This window comes from Eulemur rufifrons, chromosome 5, assembly GCF_041146395.1.
Source record: "Eulemur rufifrons isolate Redbay chromosome 5, OSU_ERuf_1, whole genome shotgun sequence".
NCBI classification, from domain to species: Eukaryota; Metazoa; Chordata; class Mammalia; order Primates; family Lemuridae; genus Eulemur; species Eulemur rufifrons.
Window position 1 is genome coordinate 21,862,570 of NC_090987.1, and position 12,994 is coordinate 21,875,563.

General features: G+C 39.3%; 1 protein-coding gene across 1 annotated transcript; it reads left to right on the forward strand.

Moving 5' to 3' along the window:
* The first annotated feature begins 53 nt into the window (after window positions 1-53).
* On the forward strand, window positions 54-8,494 carry IER3IP1 (immediate early response 3 interacting protein 1). The gene is made up of 3 exons (XM_069468436.1): window positions 54-208; window positions 6,705-6,806; window positions 8,009-8,494. The coding sequence occupies exons 1-3, from the start codon at window positions 118-120 to the stop codon at window positions 8,062-8,064; spliced, it is 249 nt and encodes an 82-aa protein (XP_069324537.1). The 5' UTR covers window positions 54-117; the 3' UTR covers window positions 8,065-8,494.
* The last annotated feature ends 4,500 nt before the right edge of the window (window positions 8,495-12,994 follow it).

Genomic DNA, 12,994 nt, shown 5'->3' on the forward strand with positions numbered 1-12,994 from the left:
GCTCTTTGGGCCCCATCGGCTGCCGTAGGAAAGCGCCCGCCGTGGCGGCGCCACGTCCCTTGCGGCGGCGGCGGGAGAAGAATCCGGGAGCTGGGCACCGGGCGGCTCCCGACGGCCATGGCCTTTACCCTGTATTCACTGCTGCAGGCAGCCCTGCTCTGCGTCAACGCCATCGCCGTGCTGCACGAGGAGCGATTCCTCAAGAACAGTGAGTGGGGCTGCGGGGCGCGGGCTGAGGTGGCGGTGGCGGTAGCCGCCGGGGGCGCGGACCCGAGCCTGGCCGCGTGAGGGACATCCCGGGTCGGGACAGACGAACGGCCGAGGGCTCGTTTCCGAGTGAGGAGGGGGCACTTCCTTGGAGGGGAAGCCGAGCCTTTCATCTCACCAGGTTCGAACTCAGCAGCGGGTTGAACATTGAACAGACGACCCCTGTGTGCAAGGAAGGCCCTGCGGGCCGGGGTAGGGCAATACGGAGGTGACCCAGGGACGCCCCTGCCTGCGATTAGATTAGGTCCGTAACTTAATTGTGTTTTCTTTGTGACTGCTTTTAACGATCGAAAACTCAGGGTCTGAGCTTTGAGTTAACGAGTTGGGGGGAGGGGGCGTGGCTCATTTTGGAGCATTGATAGAAGAGTGAAGTGATGGAGGGTTACAGGGATACGAAAGGGAAAGTAATGGAGTTCTCAGGACATCCAGCCACCCATGTTCCAAGAAAAGTTTCTTCAGACAGCTTATTGGGTGCCCACAATGTGCCAAGGACTGTGCTAGAGTCTCGGAATACAAAAATGAAGACACAAGTTGTGCCTACCAGGACAATCCAGCAATCTCCATTCCCTCCCAGGCGGGCTACATTTTGCTATTTGAGGCAAAATGGAGGCAGGATACTGCATGACGTGAATCATTTGTCACAGTCTATCAAATATCTCTGTGTGAATCACTGAAACTCAAACCCACGAGCAAGATTGATTCATTTCATTGATTAAGAGATTTATTGAGCACAGATTATGTGCCAGGCCCATGTATTAGGCACTAAAGTTACAGCAGTTACTCTGCCCTTCCAATGGAAGTTAATTTAAATAAAAACTGAACAAATAATAGGTATGCAGAATATAATGAAAAAAGTGCAGGGAGATACAATCTGTGAATCTGCAAAAGCTTCATGGAGGAAATGTGTCTAACTTGAAATCTCATAAGTGAGTGAACATTAACTAGGTGAAGGTGAAGGGTTAAGAGAAGTTGGAAGGGTAAGAATCTTGAGCCTTAAACAGTGGGCCTTAAACAGTATAGAGCTGGTGTGAAAACTCTGAGGCACGTGAAAACAGGGTCTTAAGCAAGGCAGTGACATGACCAGATTTGTGTTATTTGCAAGATCCTTCTGGAGAACAGATTGGAAGAGAAGAGTGATTGTGTAAAGAACTATTTTAAATAGGGCAAGTAGAGACAGGTAGGTATAATAACAATAATAATAACTAATACTTAATGTAGCATTATGTGCAGGATCTGTATCAAGTTCCTTATATGTATTAATTGATGTAATCCTCACAGCAACAGCAACCCTGTGAGATACAGTTTTCATCCCCACTTTCCACTGGGGAGCCAGAAGCACAAAGACAGTAGGTGAGTAGATAGCTTTTCTAAGATCACATAGGTAGAAAGTGGTGGAGCTAGGATTCAAACTTAGACAGTCTGGCCCCAGAGTCCATCTCTTCATCATTATATTATACAGAATAGAAGAAGAGATCATGTGGGTTGAATTGTGTCCCTCCAAAAGTTTTGTTGAAGTCCTAACCCTTGGTACCTATGAACGTGACCTTATTTGGAGACAGACTCTTTGCAGATGTCATCAGTTTCAGGTTAGGTCATACTAGATTAGGTTGGGCCCTACCTAAATCCAGTGACTGGAGTCCTTGTAAGGAGAGAGAGATACAGAGACACATGGATGCATACAGAAGAAGACCACCTGACAACTGAGGCAGAGTTTGGAATGATGCAGCTACGAGCCAAGGAACAAGGATTTCCAAAACTACCAGATGCTGGGAGAGAGGCATGGACAAGATTATCCCTCAGAACCCCCCGAAGAAACCAACACTGCTCACACCTTGATTTCAGACTTTTGAGCTCCAGAATTATGAGAAAATTTCTGTGTGTTAAGCCACCTATTTTGTGGTGCTTTGGTTTGGCAGCCCCAGGAAGCTAATACAGATCAGAAGATATTTTAAAAGTAGAAAAGGTAGAACTTACTGTTGAACATTGGGAATGAGAGAGGATAAAGTCAAAGATCTCTTGATTCTCTGGCTTAAGCTACTGAGTAAAGGGTAGTACCTTTAACGAGTTATAGAATATTAGAGGAAAATTAGGCATGATGGTGGTAGATAGGGAGGTGAAGAGATAATGAAATAAGTTTTGGATATTCCAAGTTTGAGATTTCTGTGAGAGATACAAGTGCAGATGTAAAATAGTCAGTTGGATTTAAGTCCATAGAACAGAAGCATAAACCAGGATGGAGACTGAAATTTGAATTTGTCAAGCATAGATGATAAATGAAGCCGTATGAAAAGATGAAATTACTCAGGGAAAGGAGAGTACTGCAGTCTGGAACTCCTGGGCTCAAGCAATCCTACCTCAGCCTCCCGAGTAGCTGGGACTACTGGCATGGGCCACTGTGCCTGACTAATTTTTCTTTTTTGTAGAGATCTCACTATGTTGCCCAGACTGGTCTCAAACTCTTGGCCTCAAGTGATCCTCCCACCTTGGAGGCGCGAGCCACCTGCCTGGCCAGCATATTTCCTTGCCAGAGAGAGGGAAAAGGAGAGTAGATCCAGAAGTAGGAGAGGGCCATGTTGCCTGGGCATGATGCAGGTGTATTTTGTGTCCTTGATTCTACAGTGCATGTTAGTTCACATTTTAACATTTCTGAAATTGTTTTTAGCTTGGATAGATGTGTATGTTGAATATTGGAGAATTTCTTCCCCTCACCCCCAAAAGTACCATTGAATGATTGGCTCATTTTATAATTCATTTGTCTTAAAAATGAATAAATAGAGTTCTTTGTAAGTCTCACATATGATCCTAGAAATTACCTTATTTAACCTTATCCTAGATTAATTCATTCTACTATAATTCAGTTAATTCCAGAAACATTTGCTAAGTACTTGCTGTAGGGTGGGGAGTGGGGAAGGAAGAGTGAAGAGATGAAGAGAGATGGCTAAATTGTGGTCCCTGTTCTCCAGGATTTTGTAATCTAATGGGAGACACTTCAAAACAACGAAGAAGGAGAACAAAGTCACTGCATTCAGTGGATTGTTTGGGGAGCAAAGAGGAAAAAAGATTTATTCTGACATGTGGAAGGGAATTAGGAAAGGCCCTGACGTTGAAGTCAGATCTAAATCTGAAACTGCTTTTACATGTACAGCAATTAGTGGGTAACTGACTGTGAATAGGAATACTTGGTGGGGGGTGGGAGTAACATGTAAGGGTAGAATGTCAACTTAAGGAGTTTGGACTTTATTCAGTAGGCCATGAGAATCATCACAGGATTATGAGGTAGAAATATCTGAGCCTTTAAAGAAGAAAATTCAAAGGGCTGAGGGAGTGAGGTTACAGAGGCATCTATTGAAAGAGTCTTGCAAGACTTACAGCAGAGGCTGTGAGAATAACAACTATGATGGTTGTATTAACACTATGGAAGCTCAGAAAAGAGCAACACCCCTGTGGACTGGAAGGGCTGGAAGCAGAACCTGCGCTAGGCCTAGTAGGGTGAGTAGGAGTCAAAAAACATCAGCACTATTGTGAACTTGAATTTTAAATTAGTTTTATACCACAACATATCTCAGTGACAAAACAAAACAAAAAAAAGCCAAAAACACTCAAGCAACCACTATTTAGCTTTTATTTCGACCAAATAAAAGTTGATTAAACAAAGTGAAATCTTATTTCCTGATATTGGTTCTTTTACGTATAAAATAAAGACTTGTTCTCTATCTTTGGTTTAAGGGTTAGCATGTCAGGAATTAATTAAGCCCTGTAATCATATGAGATAGTGAAAAGTGGACCTGAAATGAGGACAAAAGAACAAATTACTGAAATGAGGACATGTAAGTCTTTAGAAAAATGTGTAAGGCAATAGAAAAAGAACTGGCATATAAAGATAAAGAAATGATTTATAATAGCATAGGGAAATGACATGGAAGGTAAAAGACTCATTTACAGAGAATAAGGGAGGGCAGAGGGCTAAATTTCTCACTTGAAAAAAGTGGGGAAAGATGTGTCCTGCTGGCAGGCTAGAGTCTGCTGAGAAGGCCTAATCAACCTATTACAGGTTTGGATCATAATCCCAAAAGACACACTCCCAAACACCATAATCCCAAATGTTGAAATCCTGAGAGATCAAATCCCTAAAGTCTAAATCCCTCAACATCTAAAATCCTGAAAAATCATAGTCCCAAAAGATTAAAATCCCAAGTGTTGAAATCCTGAAAATCAAATTCTGTTGGAAGAGATCAATGCATTTTCAGTTGTATGCAGGATAGTTACATCGTGTTAGTTGCATCACGTTAGGTGGAACTATTACCTTGTTTTTTCTTTATTTGCGTTGCGCAGAAAATGCAGAAGAGTGGATTGGCCACAAGATATGGCAATGGTGATAACTTCAGTTTAAAAATGTCCCTTTGCCTGTGTCGGCATTCCTTCCAGCTGATGGCATTCCAGGGGCTTTTAATGAATTAAAGCCTCATTTGCCTGAGGAAGCCAGCAAAGCTACTCACTGGTTTGGAAATAATTATGCACATGGGAGGATAAGAAGACATGCAATGGTGTTTCTGTTTGATCACCAGTATTGTGGTCTGTGTATGAGTTCATGTGGAATGAAATTCTGAGTACCCAAAACAACACAGAAGCATGGCACAGAAGATGGGAAAATTTAATAGGGAATGTTCATGTTGATATATATAAAATCATAGAATAATTTCAAAAAGAGCAGTCCCACATAGAAAATGAATATGAATGTCTTTTCAGAGAAGGGCTATATCCTAAAAGAAAAAAGCAGCTATTCTTTTTTCTTTTTTTCGAGACAGTGTCTCACTCTGTTACCCAGGCTAGAGTGCAGTAGTGTCATCATAGCTCACTGCAACCTCAAACTCCTGGGTGCACCACTACACCTGGCTACTCATTTAAATTTAAATGAGACATGGTCTCATCATAGCTCAAGCTGGTCTTGAATTCTTGGCCTCAAGTGATCCTCCTGCCTCAGCCTCCCAAAGTGCTAGGATTACAGGCATGAGCCACTGCCCCTGGCCAAAAAGCAGCTATGCATTGAGATGTAAGACTTCAAAATATAGTTAATGAACATGAAAGTCGGCCAGCTTTTATGGACTATTTCCATGCAATTGCCCATAATCTACTGCTGTAATAACATGTTTTCATATGTTAAATTTTAGTTCTTTGTTTTCTTTCTCTTATTTTAGATTTTATTTTCACTATTTTAAATTTCTGGCATTAGTTTTTACAATTCCCTAAGCTATATATTTCATCTTTGCACAATTCCAATACTGGAGGTATAAATTTTGTGGAGACTTTCAGAGAGTTCTAATTTGTTTTATGCATTTTTTGTAAGTTTGATTCCACGAAAGTGCATTATCACAATGTTGCATTTATGTGTAAGCATGGTACATGTATGCAAAAGCGTTGCAATTTCCTCAATAAACAAAGAGCTTGTCCTTTTTGTACAACTGCATTTGTCAAAGAAAATTTCTCGAGAGCTCAGCTCTTTGAGCGACTGCATATGCTGTGGTGACCCACTGCAGTTTTTGATCAAGCTCATCAGAAGAGTTAGATTGTTTGTCCTGGTATTTCAGATGACCACAGTTATAAAGCTGGGTGCACACAGTTACCAACCTTAGTGAGGTACATTTATACATTTCCCTTTTTGACCTACTTGTGAATACTTATAACCATGAAACTGTCAGTAGTATACCTGAGTGTTTATGCTTGCAGAAATATGTTTATTATTGCCTGTTTTATTGTGTAAAGTGGCCTATGAAGTGTTCTGTTGTGTTTCTGTTTCTCAAACAAGTACCCTTTGAAAATGTAAATATTTTTAAAATAATTTTAAAAATTATTTTTCCAGGATTTTGATCTTTCTGGATTGTGATTTTTGGAATTTTAGACTTTAGGGATTTTGGTTTTTTGGGATTATGATTAGCTCCCACTGTTAACCAGGATTACATTAAAAGTTTCCCCAAGTCATGTGGACAATGATTCTCAGCTATAGCATTTTTATACTAATGATTTTGGGTTTTATGGATTCTGAACTGAGCTTTAAACTAATTATACAGTTTGATAATATGCTTTGGTTTTCAGTTGTGACCTGATAAATATTTTGTTTGATACTTTTAAAAAGAAGGAAAAAATGGTGTCACAGTGGTTACCTTCCTTAAATTAAATGCCATGGAATAATTTAGACTGTAATTTATTTTTATAAAATCAGAGTGTAAATGAAGTGAAATGAGGTCATTGCTGCTGTCAAAATTAAAAATCAAAAACACATTTAACTCAATATTGTTTTAACTTTTCTAATTAATATTAAGTCATATGACTTTATATTTTATGTCAAGGGCTCAAACTAATCTTTTAAAAGATGACTAATGAGAGAATAAGGCGAGTGCATAATAAATTTTAACACAGTTAATCATCTCTGTGTTATACAGTTGGCTGGGGAACAGACCAGGGAATTGGTGGATTCGGAGAGGAGCCAGGAATTAAATCTCAACTAGTGAACCTTATTCGATCTGTAAGAACCGTGATGAGAGGTAAGAAAAACTAGCAGAGCACTCTTAAGTTAATTTTATGGTTCAGTTTAAGTAGCAAAGCTTCTGAGTGCGAATACTATCACATACCCTTTTTGTAGTGGGAATCTTTTTTTCTCTTTAACATGGCTTTACTGCTTGAAAGTTACTGGCTTTTTTTCTCAGTTTGCCTCTCATTTCTATCTAAGCCAGTTGGTGCAGATGGAATGTTTTTTTTTTTTGAGACAGAGTCTCACTCTGTTGCCCAGGCTAGAGTGAGTGCCGTGGCGTCAGCCTAGCTCACAGCAACCTCAAACTCCTGAGCTCAAGGGATCCTCCTGTCTCAGCCTCCCGAGTAGCTGGGACTACAGGCATGCACCACCATGCCCGGCTAATTTTTTCTATATATATTTTTAGCTGTCCATATAATTTCTTTCTATTTTTAGTAGAGATGGGGTCTCACTCTTGCTCAGGCTGGTCTTGAACTCCTGAGCTCAAACGATCCACCCACTTCGGCCTCCCAGAGTGCTAGGATTACAGGCGTGAGCAACCGCGCCCAGCCAAGTGCCGATGCAATGTTTAGTGGTGTAATCTGTGTGTTACCTGCTAGAGCTGAAAGACACAGTGATATTCTTGCCTTTTGGAAATTCTGCTGCTTCCAAGTTATAAAGTCACATGGAGCATTGGAAGGCTTTCAAGAGAAAAATAAAGGACTCATGTCTGCAAATCTATTGGAATAATATTTTCAAGCAATTCAAGAAAGAAGAGTTCAAAACCTTTTATTTAAGACATTAAATTATGTCCTCTTCTCTCTTTATCATAACCTTGGATACAATTTTAAATAAATTCATTCTTAATTGAATGATGAAGCTACAGAATCTTCTTTGCACTGTATTTCTAATCTCAAGTGCCACTGGCAGCCATGTGGGCCTGCTTCTGCCGGGGTCCAATGTGCTTCTGCGTTCTCAGAGTTGCACCGGCACCATCCACAGATGTTTCACATTGATCTAGTTGTGCCAGTCTGACCCTCATTCCCAGTCACCTCTTTAAAATAAGTTTTGGATTTTATGATCTTGTGTATTTTTTAATGTTCCTCTCTCGTAACTGTACAACATGATTATGATGATGATATGATAATTCCATTCTTCCTGGATGCTAGTAACTATTGCTTAATTTTTTTCCTGATTTTTCTTTATAGTAACAAATTGGTTTTTTTTCCTTTGCAGTGCCATTGATAATAGTAAACTCAGTTGCAATTGTATTACTTTTATTATTTGGGTGAATATCAGTGGAGGAAATGGAGACTCAGAAGAAGAGATGCCAGCAGAAGTTATTACTTTGGAATATTCATATCTTAGCAGGCTGACCTTGCACTTGACAAAAATGTAAAGCGGACAATAAAACCAGAGTTCCTATTTATCTGATTTTTTTTTTTAATGTTGCACTTGTATTTTCATTATAAAAAGATCAGATCATCAGAGGTAGTAACTCTCCAGGACTGGAATACATTTGATTGCTGACTGTTGATAATAATTTATGCTCTGGTAAAGATTGTTAAAAGGGTGCAGGACTGTTGCTTCTGTTTTTTTTTTTTTTTAAATACTTTTCTATATCTCACTTCTCAGGGATGAATTTTTTTTTCCCAAAGTTTTGAAGTTCCTTGTGACTTAGCCATGACATGAGAATCATTATTCCCCTGGATAAAATTTAAAGGATTTTAAAAAAATAATTTACTATTTACAAAATAATGGGTAATTTGGATAATTTTACTTTTAAATCTTTGGTTAAATATTTTGTCTATATATTATCTCAGTTATGAAGAATTCAAATTTATAGACACTATTGAGGAGTAGTACTCTCTGATTTCAGGGAGAATTCTAATTTTGTAAGTCACATGATGATTGTGTTTTTAAGTTCTTTTCATGTATTTGTTATTTTATGAATCGGTCTGAATATTGAGACCAGACCAGTATCAGAATATTTTCATTGGTAAAAAAATCTAGAAAAGTCTATGCCCTTTTTACAATGATGGCTTTTAAAAAAGATCAGCATAAATATTAGCCTGGAAGAGCAATCTTAAACAATCACAAACTATACTATGTAAAAAGATGGTTTATTATGAAGCATTTACCTCCCCCCAAAATTATCACGTTTCCATTTCTTGGTGGAGTAGCACATTCAAGGCTGTGATTCTTAATTCTTCATTCTCTGTCAATAGCACATTCATGCCGGATAAGTTGTTTTTTATTTTGCTTTGTTTTTATGCCTTAGACCATCTTAGGAGATTGTTTGCCCATCCCATAATACAGTTTTATGCAGAAAGGTTGAAACTATGTAAATGAATTTTGTGGAAATTATCAGTTATAATATTTTAAAGGGGATGAATGGCATCTTTGTTTACAGAATATTTGTAAATAAACTTGGATTTCCAAGTCAAGCTCATGTGTACCTTAGTATAAACCTGTTAATATTAACTGCATTAATCTCCATTTTGTGTGTAACACCTCTTATATATGTTCTTTACTATAAAATTGCTGAGTACAGATTTAATGAAAGTAAACATTTACAGCTATTTTTTTCTTCAGCAAATTAACTGAATTGGTGACATACATCCAGAGGACTCATGAGCAACTTTATTTCATGACTTAAGTTACTTCTAAAACTATGTAGTAGAATTGAATACCTGTTGGCCATGCCTGAGATGTATGATCTCTGGGCTGTAGGCTTACAGCTGGGCCAAGAAAATGTACCTGGAATTCTATTTGATTACTTGGCTTATGTGGGTGACCAACATATTTTGTACTTAAAAGCAATTTTTTTTTTTTTTTTGGTCAGAGCTGATGCACGAGTTCAAGTTTGAGCTACTGAGTATATTCAAAAGCAGCAGTTAACTGAGGGCACTCCCATTTCTCCACATGCTATGAGCCATACGAAATTTTAAAAAGAAAAGAAAGACGTTGGTCTGACATCAGTTTTTACATAAGATATTACAGCACTCCTTCATGTTAATTTAGTGTTGGAATATTGTCCAAGTCCACACTCCCCTGGGGAGCAGTCACAGAAGGGCACATACCTGGAAGCCACTTACACAATTCCAGTCTTAATGTGGCTGAAAGGAGGTCTGTGAGCTTTCACAAGTTACCCCTCGTTTCCCCAGAGCAGTTTTGATTCAGTAACCTTAGTATCTTATTTTAATAACAATAACTTAAGTGCCTGCCTGCCCATATCCTCCCCTTTGTTCATTCTCAGAATTAACAATTTGTGATCATTCTGGACTCAGCTATCCCTGATGTTTATGGTCCTTACGTAGTCTGACCCTATATCTGCATGCCTCTCAACTATTGCGAAAGGTCTTGGCTCTAGTCTATAAAAGCCAAATTTGTACCCTAATCCTTAATCGAGTATAGTGGTTTTCAAGCTTTGATTAGCAACAGAACCAGATTTTCAAAGGAATTCTAACACACAACTGTAATAATTCAATATCTAAAACAGGTAAGAGTAGGTCCATTTATGTATTTATTTTTAGTTAAAGCAGGGCTAGGACCCAAAGGCTCACGGTTCAGCCTCCACCTGACTCTTGTTAAGCTTCCCAAAGCGTTTCCACAAAACCCTAAATTTTCAAAAACATGACTAAAAAGTATGTTTTTAAATCCCTGCTTTAGATACTGTAAGAGTGGGCAATTTGATCTGTGCTGTGTAGGTATGTGTAGTTACTTGTGTTTATATGTGTATGTACTCAAACGACTTAAGAGAAAGCAATGTATCTGGATAGTAAAAAGTAGGAGGCAGGATATTTCTCATTACCAAACAAAACCTTTTATCATGTGACTTAAGGCAAATAAACTTCCTAAGACCTCCGTGGTTTTTGGTTGCCTCATCTTTAAAATTGGTTAATAACTGTTTCAGAACAGAAGTCTGGTCCAGATGATTTAGATATAATACATCTTTTCCAGATCACTAACCTTTGATGATTCTAGGTGTACGTCAACCAAAGAGATGTTCTTCTGAAGTAAAATGTTTTTGGTGAAGTAAATCATTTTCTCATTGATGTATTACTTGCAAAGTAATTACCATTTACCAACAAAGTATTACCATTTTGATACTAATCAAAATGGAATTCTTTTTTGCTAAAATTTTCGTTGGTCTCTCATTGGTCATTAGAGGTCAGATATTATAAAAATATAGTGGCCAATGTCCATGGATATTAATAATCAAGGTAAGTTTTGGAATCCTGCTGTTAGTGTTTCAGTTCAGACACTGCTTTCTTTATGTCTTCACTCCTCCTTTGGGTTTTTTTTGCACTTTTTTTTTTTTCTAAATGTAGCTCCTCCCTTTTGAGGTCCCATTCCTTCTGTACGCATCTTGCCTTTGAGCCAGCAAATCATTTGACGAATCTTTTGGTGAGGAGAAAGTGATTAGTCCTGTTCCATTATTCTATATAACAGCAAATGACACCATAAGTTACACTACCCAATTGTCCAAGCCTGGAACCTGGTAATTATTAATATCTTTTTTTTTTTTTTGAGAGAGTGTTGCACCATCTCCCAGGCTATAGTGCAGTGGCATAATCATAGCTCACTACAACCTCAAACTGCTGGGCTCAAGTGATCCTCTTGCCTCAGCCTCCCAAGTAGCCGGGACTACCGGCTCGCATTACCACACCCAGCTGCTTTTTTTATTTTTTGTAGAGACGGGGGTCTCAGTATTGTCTAGGCTGATCTCAAGACTCCTGGCTTCAGGGGATCCTCCGGCCTTGGCCTCCCAAAATGCTGGTGTGAGCCAGTGCACCCAGCCCTAGTATAATAATTATCTTGATGCCTTCCACTCCCTTACCCTGAAACAAATCTGTCACCAATTTCTGACTCTTACCTCCTAAAGATCTCTTGAATTTGCCCCCTTTGCTTTGTTTCCACATTCTAGTTAAAGCATCTCTCCTGTACCCCTGCAATAGTCTCTTTTCTAGCCTTATCCATTCTGGCACCTTTCCCAGAGGATGCATTTAGAAAAATGCACGTTTTATATCACTTGCTTAAAATCCTTTGGTGGTGTTTTAATCTGGTCAGACTCAACTGGTTCAGAAGGAGAAACTAGAACCAAGTTCCTTTTCCTTCAACCAATTAGGCCCTTGCACGCGCACACACACACACACACACACACACACAACAATTTACACTTAGCAAAATGAGTAAGACAAAAACAACTTCAGACCCAGTCCAGAGGTCAGAAAGGGTTAGACCTCACACCATGGTTGACTATAGCACTGGGCAGAGGGGGTATGTTAGGTAGATAGGATCTTGGCTCTTCTCAGGACAGGGGTTCCCTATTTTGGTGCTGTTTCGAGCATTTGCTCCACCTGGGAAGGATAAGGCTAGGCACTCCATTTTGGTGTTGCCCCACCTTTAATCCTATCCCGAGCAACTGCTACACCTGGGGAAAGAGGGAACACTTTATCAATCTAGGAATTCCCCAGCTCAGGCATAATAAGATTTAGAAAGTGACCTTGGAGTAACCTAAGGGTAATTAATATCCCATTAGTTTGAATCCGCATTGTGGTTTACTGCCTGGCCCCCCTCAGGTGGGCTTTCTTGGAGGGAGCTTGTATATGCAGATGGTGTTTTGAGGACACCTGTTGATCATTTGATAACATCCTACACCTCCCAAGAGCGTGTCACGGTCCTGTCCATGGCTGGGCTTTGAAGTGTTTCCCCAGTTCTTGGGTTCCTGGCTTGGAGGAATCTCAAGCCTTGGCCCAGGAGACAGAGAGAGATGACAGACACTCAGCAAGTGTGCATGAAGAATTTATTGTAAGGAAATTTTAAAAGATTGCAAAGCGAAAGTACATTTCCTCTAAGGGGAAATGGGTCTGTCTGTGTGAGTGGAGAAGACACTGGCTTCTGTGTTTTTCCTTTTATATGCTAGTAATATATGTTGATGTAAAGGTCAGATATAATTAATTATGCCTGTATGTCATAGGTTTTGGGGTCTGGATGTTTCCAGCTATGGACATAACTTAAAGGTTAGGTTCCAGACATTCCTTTCTCCTATATTTGTGATGGGGAAAGTCACCGTTTATGGTGTTTTTCTATATTTTGATTGGTGGGCCTTGTTCCATGGTCTAATTAACTCATTCTTTAAGACTGAAATAACTTTTTCCCTGGTTATTTTTCTGTAACTATTTCCTTCTTATTTTCTTTAACTGTTTCCTCCTTCTT

Coding starts and splice junctions, on each gene's coding strand:
- IER3IP1 (XM_069468436.1), top strand. CDS start 118: ATGGCCTTTACCCTGTATTCACTGCTGCAGGCAGCCCTGCTCTGCGTC. Junction 209..6,704: donor GGAGCGATTCCTCAAGAACA/GTGAGTGGGGCT, acceptor TGTGTTATACAG/TTGGCTGGGGAACAGACCAG. Junction 6,807..8,008: donor TGTAAGAACCGTGATGAGAG/GTAAGAAAAACT, acceptor TTTCCTTTGCAG/TGCCATTGATAATAGTAAAC.